The sequence below is a fragment of the Populus alba genome, chromosome 3 (assembly GCF_005239225.2).
Source record: "Populus alba chromosome 3, ASM523922v2, whole genome shotgun sequence".
In the NCBI taxonomy this organism is placed as follows: Eukaryota; Viridiplantae; Streptophyta; class Magnoliopsida; order Malpighiales; family Salicaceae; genus Populus; species Populus alba.
In genome coordinates, this window is record NC_133286.1 from 2,694,592 (window position 1) to 2,721,598 (window position 27,007).

Below are 27,007 nucleotides of genomic sequence, written 5' to 3' on the forward strand. Positions count from 1 at the left end.
TTATTGAACTATTAAAAGAGGAGCCTTTAAAGCATGATACCCTCAAGACTGCATGTTTACTTTTCCAGGCAAGAACTGAAGGTGAGTTGGGGTTTTGACTACAAGCTGAAATATCAAAGTAAAGCGCTAATTCATGGCGAAGAAAATCCAGTGCTTGCCGCCATCAAAATTCTTGATTAGCTATGAAACCATTTCCCACATCAAAACGGGTAAAACCTAAAGAAAAGAAAACAACCCCGGCACTTACTCTTACTTTGCGTTGAGATTATAGAACCAGGTGCAGATGGTAATGTGCTTATTCAGTTTGGGAGAAGAATAAGTAGTACATCCCTAACATGGTGCCTGTAGTTGTTTACTAGAGCTTGGGTCTCATTAGGGCATCAAGCAGACAAAACACGCTGCCACAGTTTTTGTCAAGACTTCCATGTATAAAGCAACTGCCCCAGCTATAGCTAAGTCCTCCAAAAAGTGATCACATGAACTGGATTCAAATTGCAAGAATAATGTTCATAATTCAGACTTAGATTCGGCATCTTCCTCCAGTGAATTATCAGTTTGATAGTCCTGTGATTGGTTGGGGGACTCAAGTTCTTGAGGATTTACTTCATCACCTAAGATTTTTGCCTGTGATTGGTTGGGGGACACAAGTTCTTGAGGATTTACTTCATCCCCTAAGATTTTCGCAGTGAATTGTCTCGCCTCAGAGTCAAGATTAACCCATTCCGAAACTATTCTTTTTGCACCCTGAAAAAAAACGAGAAATGAATAGATTCTTGAAAACATAGAAAGTGTTGTGAGCAAATGAATGATGAAACGTGGTGTCATATTTGTAGAATCACCTGAAGCTTGGGTTCCTTTGTCATGGGATTGTTGCAAAGATCAATAGTTTTTGCTCTGGATTTCGTAGCATTACCACACCATGATTCGCACCACAACCATTCTTGAGGCAGTGAAAAGATGGGTACCGTATGCTGAGCATAGTTCGGAAGATCCTGAACAAGGAAAAGGAAGCAACTTTTTAACACAATCTAGTACGTGAAAGAATATCACAGACACAAATAAAACAGTACCAATTGCAAACTCTCATATAATTATGTATACAGCTGAGCCAAACCTTATTATAACACATATACTGCCTGTTGTACTACACAGGCAATAAGCAATAAGCAACACATAAACCTGGAAGACTGTCTCTGGTAGTCAACGGTGGATAATTGAATGCTCTTGGTGATAATACAAAAACTTTTTCAAGCAGTCAACAACAATCATTAGAGTTCCAAGTATTTAATGAAGATTATAGATAATGTACCAAGTGACAATACATACAGGCAAAATTTATAAAGCAAATTTGATGATGATTCCTCCACTAAATGGCAAGATAAAGTTTCCTCCTTGGAAAGTGAAACCCAGTAAATGGACCCATGTCCAGAAATAACAGCCTACTAATGAATTATAGCAAAAACTGTCCACGCCAGCAAGCAGTCAATTTTCTAAACTTGATTAGAATATATAAAATTGAGCTGCACCCCATCACCTGAAGATGCGGCATGAACCAATTGCATGAAGTTCTATAGCCATTAGACCCACAAATCTCACGGCTAAAAACCTTCATATGACATATTCATGTACCATAGTTTAGGACACCATGAGTACATTGTTTGTGTATTCACGAATTCTCTTTTTCCTTTTTTTTTTTTTTTCTAGTTTTATGTAGAGCAGGCTCATGCAAATGTAATGCAGGAGCAATGAAAGAACTTCAAAAAAACAATTGTTTCAGAAAAATTACATTAATTTTACTAGAGATATGATTTTATCTTATTTACAAGTTAGGTACTTGGATTTACTGTGACATTAATTAATTAGAAAGTTTACTATTTTAGGAGTTTATTCTATTTCCTACTTCGTTTTGGTCTATTTTTCTTAGATGCGTGTAACTCGTACAAAGGAAAATGAAGATGATGTCATGAATTGCAGAAATATTATGGTGAATAACTTTAAAATGATGAATTTGCCAGAAAATCTTCTCTCCATTCTTGTCCTCTCTTGCTCCAGGTGATCTCTTATCACTCTCCCGCTCAAAGCAAAATAAAGATATTTTGTGTGTGTGAAGTCCGAATTTGTTTACTCTTAACATTTTCTCTTCATATCCAAACAACTAAGCCAAATGAAATCATTCAAATTCAGAGAGAACATTGACACTGGAAATTCTATACACGACAACAATTTTGACAGATCACTGAAATAGTATGGTATACGAACTAAGAAGTGAGCACATCAAACACAGTGATTATAAGAAAAATCAGGTTGACTAGTTACCTGATCCAAATTTGCAAGACTATTTGGATCCTTGCTCAGTGTTTCATAGAAAACCCTTAGATTATCTCCTGCAGCTGTCTCTCGAAATTTAACCAGATCAACAACGTACAAAGCACTGGATAAGGTAGAGCACATGTCAAGCTCATGGCTGGGTTTAAGAACTGAACCAACTCTGAAGAATAAATTAACAAAAAAGATTGCTTACCTGATATGATATGGTCTTCCCCGCAAATGTTCTTTCCAGAATCCCTGTACCACACAAAAGAATGGGAAAAGATAAGGAAACAGTGATTAGATGGCAAGTTGCCTAGGCCTTCCATGGCACAAAATGAATTTATGGCAAACTATCTTTAAAAGGTGGGGAGACTAATCAGTGAAGTATACTTGTCTCCAAAATCGATATCCATCCATATCCCTGTTGTTATCACAGAATGGTGTATATGCAAGAGGTCTTCCTTTTATATCCATGTCATACAGTTCTCCCATGTCTGCTCGCACAACCTGATCAGCATCAACAAATATAACCTGCATATGGAAACATTGATGCGTTTTTAAGCAAATAATTAGTAAATATGGAGTCAATAGCAAGAAAAATACAACCAAGTTTTGATAAAAAAGAAAGAAAAAACTGCTATACCCTCTCCAAAGAAAGTGGAAAGATAACATCAAGGAACAAAATCTTATATGCCCAAATAATTCGCTGCTTTTCTGTCTGCTTATGCAACCATGATGGCCATTTATAAGTGACCAGTTCGTACTCAAAACCATATTCTTGTGCCATATGTGGAATCACATCCTGCGCCATTCATTAACAACCAGAGAATGCACACAAGTCAGACAATAAAGTTAGAAAACAATATGTGAGTGACAACTATAGATGAAATAAATACAACCTTAAATTGTGGAGAGAGATAGTTCTTTATAAACCAAAATTTCACAGGACGCTGGGTGTTCTTCCAGACACTTAGAATCATGATTTTAAGGAAACGTTCATATCTGCCACACCCAAAACACATAATGAAATCATTATGATATTACATTAACCATGCATGATGAGGTGTACAAGCAGATGAGTGAATAGGTCCAATAAATGGGCTGCTGCAGCTCATACAACAATTGCATTGAACAAACAGCAAGTGTGTGTGTGTGTGTGTGTGTTGCTAGGAAGAAAACTGACAGCTACACAGGTTTATCTATGAAGCGCACAAATTAAAGTTCCTCAGTCCCACACACACACACACGTTCTCATTCAAAACTTTCAGCACATGGCTGTTTGAGCTTTGCTGTTTGCATTGAACAAACAGCAAAGTGTGTGTGTGTGGGTGGGTGGGTTTGTTTATGAAGCGCACAAATAAAAGTTCCTCAGTTCCACATAAAACTTCTCATTCAAAACTTTCAGCTGTTTGAGCTTGTTGCTTACATTGTGATCACAGAACAGAAAACAATCTCAGAAAAGATTCATAGGGGTTAATTTTATTAAATCCAGAACAGTTAATCCTCTAAAATTTCGCTTAGCTCACTTTGGTTTTTCAAATTTCTAGAAATAAAAAGGATAAAAGTACATAATGCAGAATACATTAAGGTTCTGTTTGGATACCAGGCAGGATTGAGAATCAAGGATTCATAATCTGTTCATTTAGCAAAATTAGAAGGGAAATTGGAATTGAAATGGCTAAATGGGAACCCGAATGAACTTTCAATATAATTCTATATCCAGGCATTATGCATTTCTACTCATGAATGCTTTATTGGAAAAGGAAGTAGGACTATTTTTTTTTTTTCACATAACACTACAATCAGCTTTTCCGTATCACAGAAATACCCCTTTAAATACTGGGTAGGTCATTCCATCACAATCGGGGGAGTTTTCCTTAAAAAATCACTAACCCTAAGAAACCATTTTGTTCTTGTGGCTTAAGCAATTTCTTCCTTCTTTCTAAGTTGCAGCTTTGGCCTTTAATTCTTCTCCCATTTTTCTACTTTTATGACTTCTCTTGCTTAATGTTTTCATGGTCACAAATCCCATTCTTTTGATGACTTTCCCAAGAATCCTGTATGCACAACAAACTTCTGGTTCTTATCATTTGTTGTGCAAATCCCATTAAAAAATTTCTAGCTCTTTGTGGTTGCTGATACCTTCTTCTTAGTTCCTTCCTCAGGCCCCCTTCTGGGGGGGTCTGAGCCAGTCTGTTCCTTCATCCAGAGGGTTTAATAAACAAGGAGGACCAAATAAGACCAAATGGGTTTTCTAAAAATAGAAAAGGAAAAGGAAAAAGAAACTGAATATTTGATTTTCAAATTATTCTCTTCGTTCATGGGTATAAACTTTGAGCTTTAGTCTTGATTTGGTCTTGTTCAAATCTGTATTCTTGTTCAAATTTGATCTATCACTCTTTCTTCCCATTCTCTCTCTCTCTCTCTGTCTTTTTTTTTTTCTTTGAAATTTCTGAATTTGTACTTAGAATCATCAAGAAGGATTTTCTAAGGGCGATAAAATCATTAGAGCTCATTCCCCATTCCTCCATATCCCAAAACACAAAAAAGGTGATGAATGATTTATTCCCATTCCAATATTTATAATCTCATTCCTGCATTTTGATGTTGGTAACCAAAAAGCACTAACATCACATCAGACAGCAAATAGAATAGAAAACAATCACTAATACGGAGAGAATAAGAAAAGACTTACAGATGCCCAGAAGCAATAGAGAAGATATTAATAGTTTTTCCATGCCGTCCACGCTTCTCATGCTCCTAAAGGAATAATTTTTAACCAATCACCATCTAAAAGAATAATGAAAGCATATGTGCACCACTGAATTTGTTTTCCAGTGCTGGTAGATGGTCAGTTTTCAGTTAAACAAAACAACTCAAGAGCTAGTTCTCATAGCCAAAGATAAAATTTTATCAGCACACTAAAACATCAGAAAATGGCTTGAGAAAATGATTGACAAAGAAGAGAACTTGGATTTTCATGACAGCAACCATTCTGATACCCTCTGGACTGTAAAAACAAAAGTATCCAGTCTTCAAACAAAATTAGCTAATATTCCATCTGGACTGTAAAAACAGTCCACTATTTGATTTTTTCCCATCCCTAAATGTCAGTCCGTACTATAAAATTGATGAATGGTTGTTTACGGCCCCATTTTATGATGCATCAACAATCTAAATATATCATCAAATCAAAAGGTGCAACTTTAATATTAGGGGCAAATTTGACATTGTGCAACACTTGACTACATTTTGAATAATTGCTTAACGCAATGTGCAAAACTCAAAATAAACTATTATTATGACCAGAGGTAGTATAAAATCCAGAAAGAAATGACAGGGAACCATAAAGATGCCCCTACTTGGTTGGAAAAACAATTCATTAAGAACCAAACAGAAAGTAGCAAAGAATAGCAGGGAAACAAACAATTGTCCACCGAGTACATTAAACAACCAGAAAAAGATGATGAAAGATCATATTTCTAAAATCAGCGCACTATGAATCCACAAACGCTATAGAGAGGACTTTAAGTATAAAATCAGAGAGCCAGTGCAATGCACCAAAGCACTGTGAAAATCTTAATAATTTAAGTATAACAGCAGAAACAAATAAGTGAACAAAAATTAACTCACCATTAAACCACTCTCATTCTTCTTGGAAAGCCCGCCAGCGCCAATAAAGCCAGAAGCCCATTTAAACAAATTGGAGTTCCAGCTATCATGAGTTCCCTGTAAAAATTTCCCCAAAACCATTCTAAGGTTGCAAGACTTAACCAAATTATCCAGCTGTGGTTGTCCTTGAAATTAGTAATAATTATAAGCCAATATAACAAGAACTGACCTTCCTTTGTGAATTGTTATCATCATCACTTGAAATGAGCAGTTTCTCATGCTCCATGCCCTTTTTCTTCACCACTTCTAGATGAACTACCTTGCCTCGCAAATCATTAATAGTGATAAGTTTCGACAGATGCTTTTCCTGACTTCCATCACCACCTTCCCTAAAAGCATAAAGCTCAGAGCTTCGACCTGGAGCAAGTTGAAGATACCACACCCCAGGAGAGACTTTCATTTGCCAATAACCCAAATTGGCCATCACAAGTGTATCAACCAAGTGAGGATTACTCTTAGTTCCAAGAATTAGCTGAAGTCCTCGGGGGGGTTCATGATCTTTCTCTGAACAATGACCTAAATAAAACAGTGAACAAATAAGTATGAAAGAATTGGTAGTCATACGATGAAACTTACAGGAGAAACACCAAATTATAATAAGAAATTACTCAAAAGAAACAGAATCTAACCAGTAAGAACAAGTGCTTCAAGTTCAAAAACTGCTTGCAATGTTCTAGTGTCACCCAGGTTCTCAAGCAAAATATTATCCAAATCATGGCTGAAACATTTAAAACATTCGGCAGCGACAAGAATAAGAATAATAATAATAATAATAAGCCACTGAGACAGTAAGATTATGTTCTGCAAAACTAAAATTAATCTCCAAAGCTTTAGTAGCATATATACAATAAAGATGGCGACAGTATAAAGATGATTTAAAATGTATTTGACTAGGAAAGGAACATACACAGCAATAACAGGCTCAACAAGCCAGGGCTCAGGAACATCAAGGTTCATGGTAAGAGTCTTCGATAATGGCATATTTGCAAAAAATGCTTTAGGACCATTTACTGTTAAATCAGTGCTGCTGAAATCATCCTGGAAAGTCATAGCACAACTAAGATACAACGCAATGGAACCTGAAATTACCATTCATAATCAAACATATATACCATGGTTGGGACCACATATCTATAGTAATTCTTCAGCGGAAGATCAACAAGAGAACTCTGCAAGAAACCAAAAATGTTAGTTCCTCGACATGTAGAAAGAGACAACAAAATGTTGATAAAAAGGTCATTATGAAGAAGTTCAGCTAAAAAGATATCCCATGTGAGGCAATGTCTCAGCTAGCAGTGCAGATACATGCTAAGGCACTAAGCACCTAAGAAAAATGTAAAGTACATAGAAGAAAACAGTATACATGCCTTACAAATCCATCATATGTTTAGGCAATTTTGCAATTCATGATACAGAATAAAAAAAAAATGTGACAAAAAAATAATTAGAAGCAATCTAGGAACATGAATCCAAAAAGAAAACGAGAGAGAGAAAGAGAGGTCATTTGCAGGCATTGTTTCTGCCAGAACAAGGCCCAGCTAAGAATGATATGGAAAACAAGTCCTAATCTTTCACCAGAAAATAAAGACACAGAGGTCAATGCCTGTAAAGAAGTGGCGGCTCCCAGCCAGATGGCAATCCAAACAAACTTCTCAAGGTGACTGTTTATATGGCAGCATCTTTCTAATAAAAGAGTGTCAGAGACGCAAAAACCTTATTATATTGCTTGAGAAAATAAAACCTATTTGGCCTACTTAGATCAGGTTGTCATAGCATCTATAAAGCAGACACCGATGGATTGTAATCAAATCCTAGCTTCCAAGTTAGCAGCTACTAATTTCAAAAGATTAAAAATATTCCGGGAATTAATTCAACTTGTCCTTTTTATTTTAGACTCAATCTCCAATTTGTCCCTAAATATAGGGTACATCAATCTATGCTTCATCAATATATTAGAAATTCTATCTAATGCACATACATGAAAAACTCAAAAGTCCAACCTGATTTACTAAAAGAAATTGAACAGAGAAAAAAAAGGAGGAATTTTAACACCACGCAACAATTCATTATTTTTCAAATTAATTTTATAAATATACCAGGTTAGGTTTGGGTTTCTCATATAAGGGTATTTCCATCAATTTGGATGAGGGCATCCACCGTAACGATAGGTTGAAAAATGACCTAGAATATAAGGACAAATTAGGAGCAATTTGACTTTGAGAACAGATTGGAGACTAGACTTAAAACATAAGGAGACTAGACTTAAACTATAAGGATAGATTAAGCTAATATCCCAAAATATTCAAATACTTTTCCACAAATCTCTAATCAGCCACAATAATCTTCATCTACCTTCAGATGTTAACATACCACCATTTAGAGCATGTCATGCTTCAGATGTTAACATACCAACATTTATGGCATGCCATACTATTCCTTTTCTTTTCATGGTTCTTTCAGAAATTATATCTCGTTGTCTACTCACAAACTGCATGCAAGATCATTCATGTGGACTTCCATAATGTGCTAGAGAGGATTATAAACAGTTATAATCAAAGCATGACTATAAAAGAGAACTATATTTGAATTCTACAGCCACCTTATAAATAATACATTCAACAAAAATAGCTTCAATTTTGCAGAATGCAATGCATGTTGTGTGGAATAGAGTTCGATACATAATTTTATTTTGATACATGAAATCCATCATGCATATAATTAAAAAAAAAATACAGTGCTTTTTTATCCTGTAAATTCGTTCACTTCATGCAATTGCAGTAAATCACATATCGTCCAACAGGTCGCCAATCAGGCCAACTGAACCATTATATGCATGGATTTGAATCTACATGTCAGAAAACTAGCAAAATAGCAAAACCTAAATGCCCCAATCCCAGTAATAGCAGTCTCTAATTGTTACTGCTAAATAAATAAACCACAAGGATTTTTTTTGAAATTTTTTTTATTATGAACTATTACCGGGTTTACATAGATACTGATGCAAACTTGCTCTTTCAATTACTTTTCCAAGTCGATTGCCTAGAAAAAATCAGTCTGCTTTTACGAGTGCAATAGAGGTTTAAAGAGATATATGATATTCTTAATTCTCAAGCTTCTACAGGTTTCCTTCAATTTCTTAGTTGAGCTATTGTGACGGGAGTTTAATTTTTGTCAAAATCATAAAACTTTTGGCTTTAATAGGATAAAAACAGAATCTAAACTATTCAACTATACTTTGTAGGTACAGAAATCAAAGCCCATGTTTTCAACATCCAAGGCATTGTTTCACCTTTGGCCCTTCCTACATATACAATAGAACTAATCAACACCTCCAGAAGTTGATGAAACAAGTTTTTCTAAAAACAAAGCACATTCATCAGTTTTCATTCACAACACCAAAACAGATCCATATGCATTGGTGCAGAGGACTGGTCAGACAAGGGGTACATAAAGTCAAGCTCTAAAGTGGCAGTGAAAATTCTTCATTTCACTTAAATGAGATCAAAATTGCTAATTCGAAGGAAGGGAAAAGGCCATGTCAGGTTGATCTGTGCTTAAAGCAGCAAACCACCATATGGATCCATTGGCCTCCAAATTGTATCATCTTGGTTTAATGGCTTTCAGAGACCAGAAGATATGTTACAAAAAGGTATTCAAGTTATAAGGTTGTAGTGGCCCAAGGTTTTCAAAACTGTAGGTTGCCAAACCAGTGTAACAAAAAAAGAAATAAGAAAAGAAAAATGTCCAATTTGGTAAATTTCAGCTCACCATAGGGTTTAGCACGATTCTCATGCTTGGTTGAACATATTTCCTTAGAACTCTAAGAAGTGAAGAAACCTTCTGACCAGCTGCGCTTAAAGGATCAACAACAGCATCAATATGAACACTGGAATTTTCATTATCTATAATAACAGCACTGCAAACAAGAAATGATTGTATTAGATTTCAAAAGCAATCAATTGTCGAGAAATCAAAAGATGACAATCTTTAGGAAATTACAGAATGATATATGAGAATAAACTATTACCATCATGGTGGTTTTCCATGAATCCATTACTTTCTTTTTTATTTTATCTTGAACATGCATTTTGCATTTGAATAAGAAATCTCAGTAAATACTAATTTTGTCCATAAACTTGGGGATACAAGAAGCAGGTGATAATCATTGCAATGTTGATGAGGCAACTCTACCAAATAGGATTATCAAAGGTAGGTTCACAGTGATGAAATGTCAGAATTAAACAAACATTTTGCAAACATACAATTACCAAATATGAGAACAATGTTGACTGAATTATTTATCAGAAGCAGAAGAAAAAAAAACATGACAAAAAAAAAGTGTGAAATACTACAGTCTGAGAAAAGAGATGAGATGAAATTTGTGATCTAGCATTAAGTGGGATGGTGGCAATGTACTAAGCAGAGCAATTTCTCTTTCATATTTGTCAGATTCATCAGATATTTGACAAACTTTGTAATTAATGTTGAATATCACCCAATTATATATACATGGGTCACCATATATTCACCATAACAGTCATTGTCATTGCTACACAGCTCAAACAGATTACAGCGGAAGTCTTCTCCCAAAAACAGGTGGGGAAAAAAACAATCTATGGGATGGCAAATAATTCTTACCTATGTTCAGCATTCAAAATCTCAAAGCGTGCACTTTCTGAACTTCTTTCCCGCATTGCCATTGCAGATGACACATACATTATAATATCGCTGACAAATTTGCTGCAAGTGGCATGAGTAAAATTAACATAAAATCCCCAATGGGAATGGATAGGATATGAAATGTTTTGAGAAGGAATATCATCTATTAAGCTTCAAAAATTAAAAACTAATCTTTGTTGAACAGAAACTACCAGCAATGGCATAATTGGAAGTACAGGAGAGAGCAAAAAACTTGCAGATAAAAAGATTCAAAACATCAGTCACCAACAGTGAATGCATACCAAAATTGCCAAAGAGCTTCAGCCTCAGATATTTACTATTTTCTTCAATTTTCACCTAAATTTACATCACATTGAGTAGGGTCACACTTATCTGGACCTTATTAAGGGATGATCAACTTGTAGTCAATTGGTCAACCATAAAGCTTTCTACTGGTGGAAGCGACCTCCTTTCACTTTTCAATGAAACTTTATTCCAAATCTATTACTACCTAATAAATCACTAGCTAAACCACTACATCCCTAACCCTCAAACAACAGCTGCATCACATTCTACCCTCATTCACTTGTGCATACTCCCTATACACTATCTGATATTCTCACCTACAATGATGTTGGAGCTCCTTAAGTGTTGTCTGCATTTCCTCCCTCAACACTCTATATACAATTATCGATAATACATCTCCAAATACATTGATTAATTCCATTAAAAGAACCCTACATTATCACCTATTTTAAGATCCATAAACAAGGGGGTAAAGCGTATGAAATTAAACCAGTTGGCTAGTCAAGCTGAGAGCCTAGTCACACCAACCTTCTGCAAATGTCAAGGCAGCAGAAACACTATCTGAAGAAACTAGAATGATATGTTCTTGGAAATGCTTTAACCCGGTGTGCTGGATCAATTGGATAAATAAGATAAAAAGGAAAAAAAAAGGTGTGGAATTTCAAATCAAAGATGTGAATTCAGCTCAACAAAACATTGTGCCAAGAACGAACACAAATGAAAAGAAAATGAAGTGAGCAAGGAAAATAATTTCAAAAGTGTTCTAGGATATAGAACAAGGGTATGTAAACAATTATAGCAACTTTCTAAAATAGCCATGGGCCATGGCAATAACTTCAATATTCCATCTAACCATTCACTAACTTCATTTTAACAAGTTCCCCACCACATGCCCGACACCTCCACGCCCTAGCCATTAAAAAAAGTTTGTTCCCCTCTTGCTTTGTGATGAGCAAGGTATCATTAGAAAATATATATAAGAATCTCAGCTACAATTAGAATTCTCTAAAGGGAAAAATTCAGAGACTGTGGTAGTTGGGTATGGAAGTGGGTGAAGATTCAGGAGCATATAACAACCAAACAAACCTTGTTAGCATGTCAGGGTCTACATCCTGCCACTGCACTTCTTCAATAATTTCCCCAATGTGCTTTACTCTTTGCTTGAACTCCATCGTCTCTAGAAGATGTAAATCATGACTCAAAAAGGTGCCTTCATCACCAGGAAACATCACCTATCAAATGTTGAAGAAAAGTTAAAAACATGAAACTGCACAGCTTTGACTGAAATTAAACAAATTTTGAAAAAATTTGTGCGCAAAAAAATAAAAAAACAGAAAGAAAAAAAAAAAAAGAACAGGATGAGAAAATAAACCCATTAAACAACTTTCTGGTTATGTTTGAGAGTCTAATTAACTCACCCTTCCATTGGTAATGACCGCATTCACTCCAGATTCAAGCCCAAGAAGAAGGTAAAAAAATTGTGACACCTGCTTATCATTGGAAAAATTGATGATATCTTCTCTTGCTCATGGCAACAAATGCAAAATACCAACATCGGGCAAACTCAAACACAAAAAACTAAGAAATGTTAGGGAAAAAAAGATAGCAAGAATTAGTAGAAGCTAGGACTAAATTTATAAAAGATCATATCTAGCAAGACCAAAATCTTCCTCTAAAAGATCTATCCATTTTAGACAAACAGAAGATGAAAATTAAGACAATTTCATGCATGCAACAAATAACAGAGATATATATACCTTATTCAATTGTTTTTTCACTTTGTCAGCAGAAAATTCAGAAAGGATGGACTTGTAGGCCTTCTGTGGTAGCTCATTTGCATCAGCCAGATCATACACCTTGTCCATAAATGTTTGTGTGCTTTCAGCTGCTACAGATGATGCCAGAATGTACTTTTGCTCATAAAATGAACATAAATGCTCCAAAAAGCTCAACACATTTTTCTTATGACTGCATGACACCATGAAGAAAACAATTAGGGCTAATATCAAACAAAGTTTTATTCATGCTGTCAAAATAATTTTGACTTAACAAACCTGTAAGAGGCAGTGGTGATTTCAAAAACCTTCACAAGAAGAAGACCAGGTAAATCAGAATCTTGACTGGAACTAAAGAGGACACCCAAGCGAGCACCCTTAGACCCTTCTATCTGCATCATAATGTGAACATTAAAAGATAACCAATGGTTGTGATGGAGATTTCCAACAAAGATAAAGATAAATGACAATAATGAAAATGAACAAATAGAAATACGATTGTAATAAAAAGCGCAACCAGATAGCGTATTCCTTCATGAAGCAAGTTTATCCCCTTCTTTGATGTGATGTCAACAGCAAGGAGATGAGTTACAGGTTTCACATCATCTACAGCTAGAACATTAGGGTTAGAAAGAAGTCAGATTACAATAACCATTAGTGATTCAGTAAAATCACTGTTCTCAGCATAGATTCTGCTTACTTCCAGGGGAATGCAAGAAGTTAATATCATTCACCACAGATTTCCCTCCAAGAACTCCTGAAGTCAGAGAAATAAACCTTGGTTTGGCCTTGCCTTCAGCAATGATCTACGCAGAAACATCAGTAACAAAGTATAGAAATATGATGTAGACATAACATCATCAACAACCAAAGCAAAACAGATGAATATGCAATAGCAGTATTTGAATGATTTACCTGTGGATTGTAGCGGCTAATACCACTTTCTGACAGGAATTTGTCCAGCACATCAGTGTGAGAATTTATTTGCCCATAATAAACTTGCTCTTGTATTCTGGGAAGCTCATCATTCATGGCGTTCATAAGAACCTCCTAATGAAAATAAAACCAGAGTTTCTTAGCAGGGAAAATAATTTCCATTACCAGAGGTCAACATTACCACAACAACTATTTTTAACTAAACAAATGGAGGTCAAAGAAAAATTGGCTTTAGTATTACAGATTTGCTTCTTCTCAAATAAATTTTTTTCATTCAAGCACATTTCACAATAAGATTTGGCCATGAAAACTGTAAAGCAGCATCTCAAATAATGTATTAAAAGCTGCCCAAGTGCAAGTATGCAACGGAAAATATTAGAATTACCTCACTAGAATCAAAGACAAGACCGTTCATCAAGAGGCAACACTGCAACTTGTTCAAACCCAGCTTAAACACGAACATGGAGCTTTCTTGTGACAATTCCTTGTAGGTTTGCTCCTTTGCCAGTTTTAGCAATATATCTTGAGGAGGGGTTTTTACCTTTGGTCTACACACATGGAATAATAACATGTAGTAAGGAGGTCATTGATTGAAGGAAAAGGAAGCCCAGATCTTATAAAAGAATTTGTAATGCACATGGAGAGACAGCATGATAGTGCAAAAAAGTTGAAATTGCTCCGTTAACCAGAAAACCCCATTAAAACTCACAATATGGTTTCCACAAATGCTCCGTCCACATGGTGTGTTTCAGGAACATCATCTGAAGAATCTGACTCCATGCGTAATCTGTTTACCTGCCACACATATATGAAATTACTTGTTAACAAAAATCAAAATGTACTGAATAAAGGCAACGCACATACAACAACATGAAATATGTTTACCATCCAACAAAGACCGTATGCTGCTACACTTAAAAGAATGGCAGTGAGGGAGGAAACTGTTCCAATTTAAGCTAGCAAAAAAGGAGGGTCTATTGAAACCTAAAAGAAATTAAGTAATAAGGTGGCTTGATTATTTGTCTTCATCAATCAAAGTGTCTTTTGGGTCAAGCATAAGCATCCACAGTAGATTTCTTCGTTTATAGCTTAATGCATTAACTTAAAGAGTAATTTTGTGAGAAGGGGCAGAATTGCAACTTCTACAAGTTCCTGGAAAGCAGAAAGTTTTGGTCATTTTCAGGTTTAGTATAAGATTTGATGTTATCAGAATGTGGTTTCTTAGCCTTCAATAATTTATTCCAATTCAGTTGTCTTCCTAGTCATGTTAGGATTAGCTATGCCAATTCTTTTTAGAAGTATCATTGTAATAAGCTGTCCTAATTGTCGGGCCATTCTGTTGCACCCGACACTAATCACTATAAATAGAGATGCAATGTCTTATTTTTACTAGAGCAGAGTTAGAAAATAAATTGAGTTATGTTATTTTGAAGGCTTGGTGCCTTGGGTTTTCCGTTTTGATTCTTCCTTATTATTCCTGCAGTACTTCGGGTACTTAGCCATGATTTAACCCTAAAAATCTTCTAAAACACACCAGTCATTAATCTCAATTCCGCATATGTCAAACCCTAACCTTAACACTGATCAAAAACACTAAAACTTCAACATATTCAGGACTGTTCTGCATCAGGAAGATAATGTTATGTTGAAGAAGAAGAGGAAAAGGAAGAGGAAGAAGGTTGAACTATCACACTTGCATATGGACATCACCAGTGTCAAGGATAACTTAGAGAGGGGGCTGGACCCTGTCCAAAACCCTATCATTTTTTACGGATGCATGTGCACTCAATTCTCAAACTAACCCACGTGCATTTGGCTCAAGAGTTTACTCATTACATTAACTAATAGACCCTCCCATCACTTCTTCAGTTGGACAAAATTATCCCTCAAATTCTTTCTCCTTTGATTGATATTTTATCAAACTGCTCCTTGTTAGGCAAAATTGCAAACCTTTCCAACTAAAACAAACTAAGTGCATACTTCAAAAAACAAGGAAAAATAAAAACCTGGTACTTAGTAACCATATGAGCAGAAGGCATGTTTCTATTGCAGGAAGTTACGGTCCAGAGAAGTGCTAAAAATATTGATAATATGCCAAAGTACAGAGCAAGTCTTACATTGCTCAGAAACTGGAAAGCTGTTGGTGTCCCGTAGCTTTCCTTAATATATATGAAAAGACGTATGATCTGCAAAACATGTCAACAAAATTCATATGCTTATTACATGAATCACCAATCCAAAAGTTAGAGTGAAATCAGCCTGGCAAGCAGACAGCACACCATTTGTAAGGCTAGCAATAAGAGTTAATGGGAAAACAAAGGAGAAGAAGAAATGGAAACTAAAGAAAGAAAATACCAAACTGGATATATCCTCCTCAGTTTCACCATCATTCTCCTCAGCAGATAAATGCAGGCCACGAATAGTTGTTTTTTTGATAAACTTTGAAGAATATAGAATCAATCCAAATCTCATTGGGAAGTTGTTCTCATACAAAGACAAAATCATGTCGACAGACTGCAAGTATACAAAACTCAACATATGAACAATTCAACAGGGCAGGACAGCGATGGGCACTGTTAATCATAGACATCAGAATTAAAACTTGCCTCAAGACCGCAACTAGTGGCTGGATCAAGAACATAAACAGCATGAAACAGGTTCTTGCGGATATAACGTTGCTGTCCAGGGAAGACAGGCATCAAAATCTGCACAAAAAACAAAAAATTCAAGGAGATTTGAGTTTACAAAACCATCACTCTTAAAAGAAAAATGTTGAAAATAATATATCCACCTCATTTATATTGTTCCTCCACCGCTTATACATGGCATCCTCCTCTAAGTTATTAAGATAATGAACATGACTTGAACGAAAATCAACACGGATCATACTGGATTCAGGAGGAGACGCTGTCGAAAGAAGTTTCCTTATTGTGCTGTGAGGAACCTGCAAAAATTAGCACTATTAACTTTTTAATGCAATTCGTGCTATTTGTGAAATTCACTTCATGAAATCACAGTCCAATTTGACATATTAACCTGAATTGCATGGAATGACATATATTTGCATCTACATATATGAATGTGCATGCGTGCAAGTGTGAAGCAAATTAGATAGAACATGTTATTAAAGCAAAGACAAAATTATTATCAATGTTATTGCTAATAAGAGCACAAAATGGTGGAAGTAAAATAGAGAAAAAGAGCTTCATTAACAGATGCAAATCTAAAACAATAAAGCAGAAACAATATATTGTTTCCTATACCATATTGTCAACTTCTAATTCATCTACAGTTATAGAAAGAAGCAACTCCTCTCCCTCAAAGCCATGTTCTCTCATTACTGAAACAAAAAGGAGTTGTAGGGCCTAAGAAGAGGTTGTCTGTTCTCTCAAAAGTTGAAGGGTAGCTTTCAAAAAGAAACTACAGCAAATTGATTAAGATGTGGAGAAAAGTTCCTTAATTATCTGGAGTATTTCTAGTTTCTACAACTTTGCAATAAAGGGTCCCGTAGAATTCAACTGTTAGTAAATGCCAATCCATTTAATTTTCAACTTAAATGGCTAATACAAAACCCTTTCCTTAGGACTCTGAAATTCACTTTACTTATGCTTTTGCAATAAGCACCTAAAAGCTAAGTTGGCGAATAATCCTCCCTTGTTCTCCAGCAACATATACACCCTTGGATTGTGTTATTTCCTAGCTATTTGGGAGCAATTACAAATGATGTTTCCAAAACACTATGGTTGTGAGAAGTTTGTTCAACAGATTGAGCCCAGTTTCACATAGGTAATGTCAGAAACCAGGTGTACTTCTTACAATTTTGTCACCTCTATGCCGGTGTACTTCTCATCCAGCCATGTAACTTCGCCTTTTTTTTCTTCTTTCTTCTCCAACAAAAAATGCTCAAAAAGAAAATCAAATATTTCCTTCTCTTCCTTCGACAAAATGCTCAAAAAGTAAACCGATTATTTAACCATGCTTATCAAGTCATGCTAGTAATTTTGCTAGTCCAGAAGGGAAATTTTGGGGGGGGGGGGGGGGGGGGTTTAAGGGTGCTCATCACCTGTAGTCCTTGTTATGCAAACAGAATAAAGCAAGAGAGAATTTAGCAACATTCACCTTCAATTTAGAAAATTGATCGGCCAATGATAATTCCCGCTGGACCATGTCTACCAACCTATAAAAGAATAAGAGGAAAGAAATATTAAAAGTACAATAAACTCAGTTACAAAGAACTGAAATGCTTCACTGGAGATCCAAATTATATTAATGTCAGGTGACAGTATATATATATATATATATATATATATATATATATATAGTGGTATTTAGAAATGAAAAAAGTGAAATGAAGACTGTCTGGTTGTTATAAAGTCTAAAAAGAAATATCCCTTTGAATTACATGTGTATATTTGGCTGTAACAATAAGTCTCTTGTTTACATCGGCAGACTGCTTGGCCCGCAAAGTACAAAGATTGGGTACTCTTAAGATGACAAAGTCAACTCACTAAAGCTGTTTTAAATCACAAACATCTCTTCTTTTTTTACAATAGGTTGCAGAGCAGCGACCAACCTCGCCCTCCTTCCTCAAGGGGACATTTAGGATATTACACTCTAAAAGTACATATGAAATTTGGTTTAATTCTAAGAACCAGACAGCACAGTTTGTCCAGTTATCTGACATATTTAATTTACTGGCAGAGCCTATCAGCAAATGAAAATTCTTAACCCAAAGCTGTGTTAACCTAGAAGTTCCCCAACTAAATAAACACTGGAATGCACTAGTAACTAGCATTAGTTTGGAGCAATTATACATCTAATTTCAGATTCTCCATTTCCAAAAAATATAGGAATAAATAATCACATGAAAAGAAAAAAAAAACATTGCACCACATCAAAAATAGCACATGTATGTCCAAGTAACAATTCCAAAATGATTGTTACAATCTTACTATTCAACACGCATCTTATAATCTGTCTTGATCACATACGAAACAATGCAAATCATGGAGTGAATAGCTGACTTAAATAAATCATGCAATTCAGTCACAATTCAATTCCATTCATTGAATCATACAAGTCAACTCGAATAGAAAATAGAAGTAAAATGCATAATTTTAAAAGAGATAAGAATACAAATGCGATGTCTTAAAGGTCATGGATGGAAACAGCCCATAAACAATTTTCTGTGGTAAATCTTTCTATTTGAAACTTAAACAGGTTATTATTAATTCAAGTTTCACAAAAAAAGAGACAAGTGCAAAAAAGCAAGAGTGCCAAAGACAACAAGAATGACAAAGGTGATACTGACATCAATATTGAGAAAATTATTACTGTTTGTTAAAAGAGTAATTATATACAAACAAATTTCTCATATAAATAAGTGCCGGTGACATTTTTAATGGAAGGCTAATCATTTAAAATTTATAAGACATGCACGTTACCAATTATCAGTTGTCACATATGTTTGTAAGGAAATTTAGTATGAAGGGTTTGTTTGTAAATCATTTTCCTTATTAAAACTAGGACATTCAGTAATTTAACTAGCTAGAAGATGGCTTTTAGATATATCATAAGTTTAAGTCATTAGAATGATCAAAGTACCAAAATAATATGTTGAATTTTGAGACTTTGGGTTCAATTACTGACTTAGAACTAGAAAATTAAAATGATTTGCAGCGCATTTGTTTAGTGAATGATCATTTATCCTTTATTTAGAAATATGTAGTATGTTATTTATATTTTATAATGTTGCTTTCATTTGTGACTGAATGTTGCAATTCTCAAACTCAAAAAGGGATGTTACAATTTTTGAACCCAAAAAGGGCTTTCTGATTCCCAGTTCAAATCTCAATTTGACAACAATCTTCAGATAAGTAAACATGCACCCCAGCCCAATTGTTAATGAAGACAAGCAGATGCCTGAAGCACAACCCTCCATTTTTTTCAACAATTAATGAAGCCAAAGTAAAATATGTAATATTCACCATAAATCAATATTAATATGCTCGTCGGAAACAGACAAACTACATATGAATTTTAATATGGAGAAGCCAATCCTCAAAAATTAACATGGAGAAGCCCAGTCCTTTAAGTTTGCAAGTTGCAGAAGTTTACAAGCATCGAAGCTAACAATAAAGCATGCAACTGCCAAAATTTTGCTTTGGATGGAATAAAGATATTGAATTCAAATGATTGTGTCAGGAAAGCTTTCAGAAAATAACTTCATGAACCATCACCCTAACTAGTTTGTGTATTAAAGCTTGATTGAGTTGAGCTAAATATGAGATTCAAGAACTCAAAACAGGTAGACAAAATCATCAGCAAGAGAGGGAAAAAGTTCACTGAGAGCAGAAGCATTACAGATAAAGGTCAATATCCTCAATATTGATTAAAGCACCATTCAGAGCCATTAAGGACTTGCCGGGAGGGATCATTCGCTGGTTTGCAGTTATCTCATCTTTAACAGAATCCTTGAGCTGTACGAGGCAACATTCGTGCAATTACATAAGAACAACCAATATCACAAATTTCCTTTGTAAAGATATTAATTATGAATATTTATTTCAAATATTTGTCAAGTCCAAACATCATATGACAAGTTACCTTCATGCGAGACAAAGAAGAAACTACACTAGGAAAATTTTGGTTGATTTCCTGCATTGATTGTAGAGGGTCAGAGGCATGAACTATTCTTTGTGCTGTTTGATGTCCTAGATCTGTTAAAAGGAAAAGAGATCAGAAAACTGCAGTTTATCCAAGCAATCATGAAGAAAGGCCTAAATTATAGATACCCTTTAGTTCCCAAACATCAAGTGTATCAGATATTGTTGACGACAATAAATAGTCTCGGAAAGCCATAATCTCTGATGTAAGCTCAGGTTTACGTTCCTGCACGTGAAAAACATAGCAATCATGATCCCTACAGTGAGCGGATAGGTGTCTAGTACTTCAAAGTATAGTCTAAAACACCAAAGTTCCATGAAGATCATCCCAATTTTAAACATCTTTGGCTTCAACAATTAGCCTCTACAGCTCATGTTTACATCTTCCATCATACAGGAAAAATGATTCATGTTATAGCCTTTTACAGCTCATGTTCAGATTTAAAGATGATAAAACACTCAACAATTCATATTTTAAAATAAGAAAAAGATAATGAATTTAGAAATTTCCAAAAGAAAAAACAGAAGATGAGCATTATGGGAGGAGACAGAAACTAAACAGACACCAAAATAGTAAGCAACAGATCATGTGGTAATTGTGAGCAATAGGCCACACCAAACTATTGAAGAACAGAAGCCAGGGAAAGAATTTATCTAATTAACTCTTCCTTCTGGCCTCTTCCAAAGTTTTTACCGCTTTACTTTCTGGTCAGTAAGATTTTAACTTAAGCCTGTCCCTCCCTACGTTGCACCTGATCTTCTACTTCCTTCTTTTCTTGTACATTCTTGTTTATACTTCAAACAATATTTACAAATCAAGAACAGTATGACATTTTAGCTACACTTAAAAGTTCAGAAGTTGTATTTGGTCTGTAAACATTAGTGCTAATCATTGTTTCCCAATGAGGGATTACAGTACAGAAACATATATGTGGGGCTTTCTTAATTAATTTATTAAGCTTGGGGATATTATTACAAAGATCTCAGCACCCTTATCCTGATCTTGATGAGCAGAGTTTTTCAATTGAATGGGAGTTTCTATACACCTTCCAATTACTCACTTCCATTTTAATCAACCAGCTGGAATTGTGTCAGGACTCTATTTGCATTAAGCAGTTCCTAATCAATGGAAGACAGACCCAAACAGCTAGCACTAGAAATATTAAAAGTCTCTGCATGCGTGCGTGCAGGAGTGCGTGTGGACGCGCGAGCACACTGCATGTGTGAGGGAGAGAGAGAGATGAATGGTTGGCAGCACCCAAGGCGGTTTCTTGTCAAGCCAAAATGAAGACAACATGCAACGTACAACCCCACCAGATTTCATTATTATAATAAGACAAAGTGCAGGTACACACGTGAACACGCACAAAAAGAGAAATAGTCAAAGACTTGTCTAAAATAAGACAAATAAGTGAAAAGAAATAGAAGTACAGGGGCAAGTTCCAAGTATAACAAACCAGTATTTTGGAAAAAATGAACCCTCTAACTTCTTGGCTAAGATCTTCAGTCCGAGGATCCTCCAAAGTGACACCTGAAACTTACATTGTCAGTCAAAAAGAGTGCGACAAAAAAGGTAGTTTGGCTCATTCAGAAAAACACTGCTCTTATAGAATTTCATCTTGGCTTTAAATTATGTACATAAAATGATTATCATTCTAACCTTTCTTTATTGCACTATCATCCATAGCCTTATATTCCATATTCTTCATAGCAAGCTCCACACCATAACCACCTAAATTTAAGGAGTCACTCGCCCCAACAGCAACACACCGCCCAACTTTTGATTCACAGCCAGAAGGTATAACAGGTCTAACTACATATTTTACCTTCCCCTGAAAATTTTAGCCAACTCATCAGCAACAAAAAGTGAAAATAAATATTGAATATACATATCATACTCATAGTATGAGAGAAAATAGTACCATAAATGTACACGAGTGAAACAGTAATCTCTTGAACAGAAAAACTATGGTTTGTTTTTTTCTCCAACTAAACTAAAATATTTTTCATTCAGCTTTTAATAAAAGAAGACATTTATACTATTGTAGTTCTGGCAAACAGAGTATTTATGTCTGTAAGTGTGTTTCATATATTTTATAGTAGTTAATATATGAAATAAAGAATCCGTATCTTCTGGCCAGTCTAAGAAAAAGGAAAATATATGATTTGTTTTGGAGGGGTTTGATTTTATTAGATTTAACTGTTTGAAGTGAACGGCAAACACCCCTGGATTCCACAGCATAATAAGATCCTCTATAACACCAAGTAACATGCCTGCTTAGCAGCTTCCACCAAGGCAGAATGAAACTCCTTAAAGCAATCAGTTCCAAGAGCTCCATACAGAATAGTAACTGGACTTCCAGAAAGTGATTCAAAATGAACATGATCAAAATCAAATAGTTCAGGTTGCTGAAACGAGTCCCCTGCCCTGGCAACCATGAAAAAATATAACCAAGGTAAGCCATGCAGTGTATTGGTGATACCAGATTTAGATGGACGTACCGATTTATCAACCATGAAACAAGGAAACACTCACATTCCAGTAGGGCTATGAAGCCACAATAGCAAATCCGCGACATCATAGAACAATGCCGCACCAGTATCCACCCAACAGCATTTCCCACCAGGAATTTCAGGATTTCTTCGCACAAGCAAGGGATCTGACCTTTTCATTTCATTGGTATCATTGGTTTTGGCAAGGCCCCCACTAGCATTGTTTGAGAAACTATCATCCAAAAGTGGAAAAGAAGAAAGAGACTCCTCTGCTAGCTGTCTGTAAAGCACCAATCTTGGTGATGCAGATCTTAGAATAAGAGAAAAATCAAATAGTGAGGCCAATGTGTCACTTAAAAGAGCATGTCCATGTTTCATAATTTTTTTGAGGCAATCTTTAGCGGTAGAAGAATCATCGTCTTCCTTCTGTGAATGAAGCCAGCTATCAATGAACTCCCAATAAATGTCTTTCCTTTCCTTAGATAGCAATTCCCTGCGCCCAGAAGTGAAACAAAAGGGGGGGAAAAGTTTCACAGATTCAAGAATAATGACTTAATGTACAAGAACTTGACAGGAAAAAAAAAAAAGAATACCATAAAAACTTATTCTTATATTAAGGAGAAAAACTTTCATTTTGCAGGAAGGGATGCTAATTTATATGGAACTGCTAAATGAGTAAGGCCAATGACTCGTGAATGGGCAGTCCAATTTGTCCAGGGGCATTCAACACCGGTACTTACTAGTTAAAGTTAAAGAATCTAGATTGTCGGGGAAATAGCTGAAAAGAACATGAGTTTCCACAAGAAATTGACTCAACACAGAATTTTCACACAGATTCTTGAATTTAGCTTCATTCAAGCACACAAACGACCAAACAGAGTTTGATAATAGGCACCTACACATTATCTTACAATTCTATCGCTTCTTGAAACCCACTCAACAATATATCAATGAGAAATCCTCCAGCCTACGAGAGGCTACAAATTAACATTTGGAAAGGACCTCGCAACAACATCCTGACTTCCAACAAGTTATTGGTGTTTCGGGACCACCATCCACTTCCTTTCTTAGAAGAGGCCTTGATGTCATTTCAAAATTCTCACTAAAAGAAAACAACAAGAAATGGTATTTAACCTAGAGACCATAGAAAGTCAATATAAATTCATCATCAAGTAATGAACTTCCCACACAAACTTAAGACGCTGTTTATATTCTCCACAAGACACTCCAACATAATTAACCGATTATTGGTTCTTTTATTCCCATTTTCTTCCAAGAAAGACCCCCTATGAAGAGGCATCCTCTTTCAGCCATCCCTGATCACACCATTCGCCCATATGTTCTCGCATCATTAACCTGCTACGTATCTAGGACCGACTTCTGCCTACAGAAGCGGTTCCTTAGCGTACAGCCTCAGTTATGCACTTCCAATCAAGAAAATTCAAGAAACCAATCAAGAAAATTCAAGAAAACAACAAAGAAAAGAAAAGAAATTTTGTTACTAATAAAAGAAACACGAGATCAACAGATAAAAACCCACATTAAAAAAAAAAAAAATCCTTGAATACAAACAACGGCATCCTTGCATCATTATGCATGTACGACAAACTTCTGCCTACAAAACCTCAATTATGCACTTCCATACAAACAAGAAAATTCAAGAAACTAATCAAAAAAACATGAAAAAAAACAAAGAAAAGAAAGGAAGTTTTATACCAACAAAGGAAACACGTGATCAAAATACAAAAACAAACTTCAAAAAAACTCAAAGAAACATATGACCAACTTCTGCCTTGTTCCTTTAAACATGAAAAAAACAAAGAAAAGAACTGTTGTACAAATAAAAGAAACACTAGATCAACAGACAAAAACCCAGTTCAAAAAACCTCAAAAAAACATTAACTCCAAATTCCCAAGACAAAATAATAGTTCAAGAAAGAAAGAGCAAATATACCCAGCTTCCAATAAAATTGGAGTGCCCTCCCATTTTGCCCGAACAGCAACCTGAACGTTTTTGGGCCTTCGATTCTCCCCACAAGAAACCGAACCAAACCCACAAAATCCTACAACACAAAATAGAATGACAAGAACACAAGAACCGGATCTAAAACGGGCCTCCATTGATAGATCTTCTAAACATATACGGGTTCAACAAGATCCAACATTACTAGTACAGAGCTCTCTCCGTGTCTCCGTGTTATACTGATATATAGATGATAGTTATAATTGTTGGGTTTTCAAGGCAGGCGAGGCAAAGAAAGAGGGAGAGTGAGACCGAAAGAATCAAGCAGCGGAGGAGGAGACAGATGACTTCGGCAGGACACAGTGGACTGGACTTACTTATGGCTCTTTTGGTCTTTGAGTTAATTATACTTTAGTCCCTCTAGTTTATCAATCATATTAATTAAGGATTATAGTGTGAAAAAAGAAATTAAACAATTTATTGACGAGTGTCAATCATGATAATTAGTAATATTTTTAATTTAAAAATTTTATTTGTTTTATAGCCAATATTTTCATCATAGATTTCTATTTTTTCTTGTTAAAATATACTAAATTGGGAAGTAAAGGATTAAGTTATAAGTGATTTAAAATTATAGGATTGCATATATAGTTTCTGAAATCATGAGTACTAGTTAAGTAATATACAATTGCTGAACTTAGGACTAATTAATATATTATGCTATAAATTAAAAAGCGCCGGATTTTCACTATGATTTTTTCACTTTGTAAAATTTTATTTTTTTCAATCCGATCATTAAACTTTATTGTTGAGCTATTTAATCTTATTTAATAAGTAATTGATTTCAAATTCTAATAAAATGATGGGATTGGAAAAAGGAGGACCGAAATGAAAAACACAAAAAATATGGTGACGTACCATAAATTTTTAAAAAAATCACTTTGGACCTCCAACTTAAATAATCACTAAAAATATACAATTTGAGTTCCTCAAAATTATTTCAATTCTATTTTGATACATATGTTTATTTTTGTTATTGTTTGATCCCTAATTAAAAGAGGAAAGACCGAGACAGAGAAATGGGTTGTTGAATTCCAGCTATAGAGATAAAAACTTATTGTTGGCATCGATTTATACCATTAAAATTATGGATTTTTATGTTAAATTATTTCATTTGACGAGGAAAGTTTATATTAAGTGTCTTTGTATCTTAAAAGTTCAAGAAAAATTAGATTTGAGCTCAGATTGATTTTTTAAGTTTTTTTTTTAGATCATAGATAGATTTGTCATGGTTTTCTAATGTGTTTTTATAGGTATTATGGGTAAAAAAAAAATTGGTTAGAAGAACATAGGTCTTGATTTTTAAATTTAGGTCAAACATGTGATACGTCATTTGTGTAGAGAGGATTTTTTAAATGATATTGATTTTTTGGTTATGCGTTTAATTTTAGGAGTAGTTTTTTTAATTCATCTATTATTTTATTTTATTTTTTTGTATAGATAAGCTATGCTTTTTAAAATAACAAATATTTATTTTCAAATGATATTTTTAATATATGTAGCTTTGCATGTTATTTATTTTCTATCTTTATTTTTATTTTATTTTATCAATTTAATATGTTTGTCTATTGCTATTATCATTTGATTAATTAACAAACATGATCAGGTAAATATTCTATTTTTTAAAATTTAATATTTTAATTTATATTTGTCTCTTTGTGTTTTTAATTTTTTTTTTAGATGTTATTAATAATTATTTATTTATTTATTAGTACACATAATTATTAGTTTATTTAACTACATATGTGCATAAAAAATTTTAACTATAAAAATACATTGAAAAAATCTATATATATAATTTTTCATGAAAAATAAGAATATTTAACCTATTGAACTAGTATTACTAGACTACAAGGACTAGTTTCTAATATTTTTATTTTGATTGTTCTTTGTTATACATGTCATATGACATGGTGATTTGCTATTGGCTCATTTTTTCTGCCTTGTACAAGAGTTTTAGTTTCTTAATGGGTATTCTTTTGGTATATTATAACATTTTTTTTAGATAATTTTTTTCAGTTCCATAAAATATTTTATAAATAACAATAAATATATATATATATATATATATCATCAAATTATTTCAATTAATCATTACACACAATATCTATTTATTTAAATTAATGTTTCTATATAAAAATCATTTTATTCAGCCTTTTTATTTCAAA

The 27,007-nt window shown here is 34.5% G+C and overlaps 1 protein-coding gene across 1 annotated transcript; it reads right to left on the minus strand.

Annotated features, from left to right (window-relative positions):
• Positions 1 to 25,138, minus strand: LOC118046092 (UDP-glucose:glycoprotein glucosyltransferase). The gene is made up of 37 exons (XM_035054862.2): positions 24,771 to 25,138; positions 22,860 to 23,309; positions 22,598 to 22,751; positions 21,984 to 22,155; positions 21,781 to 21,854; positions 20,453 to 20,549; positions 20,265 to 20,377; positions 20,022 to 20,137; positions 17,778 to 17,835; positions 16,450 to 16,602; positions 16,265 to 16,363; positions 16,014 to 16,172; positions 15,776 to 15,844; positions 14,368 to 14,453; positions 14,044 to 14,206; positions 13,638 to 13,772; positions 13,423 to 13,528; positions 13,240 to 13,334; positions 13,002 to 13,114; positions 12,705 to 12,915; positions 12,366 to 12,434; positions 12,034 to 12,179; positions 10,621 to 10,722; positions 9,751 to 9,898; positions 7,095 to 7,151; positions 6,890 to 7,020; positions 6,612 to 6,700; positions 6,152 to 6,498; positions 5,944 to 6,039; positions 5,006 to 5,070; positions 3,210 to 3,312; positions 2,954 to 3,112; positions 2,701 to 2,841; positions 2,522 to 2,565; positions 2,317 to 2,431; positions 840 to 992; positions 1 to 744 (listed from the first exon to the last, which is right to left on the minus strand). Exons 1-37 carry the CDS (start codon positions 24,935 to 24,937, stop codon positions 508 to 510), a joined length of 4,992 nt encoding a protein of 1,663 aa, XP_034910753.1. The 5' UTR covers positions 24,938 to 25,138; the 3' UTR covers positions 1 to 507.
• Positions 25,139 to 27,007: the final 1,869 nt, after the last annotated feature.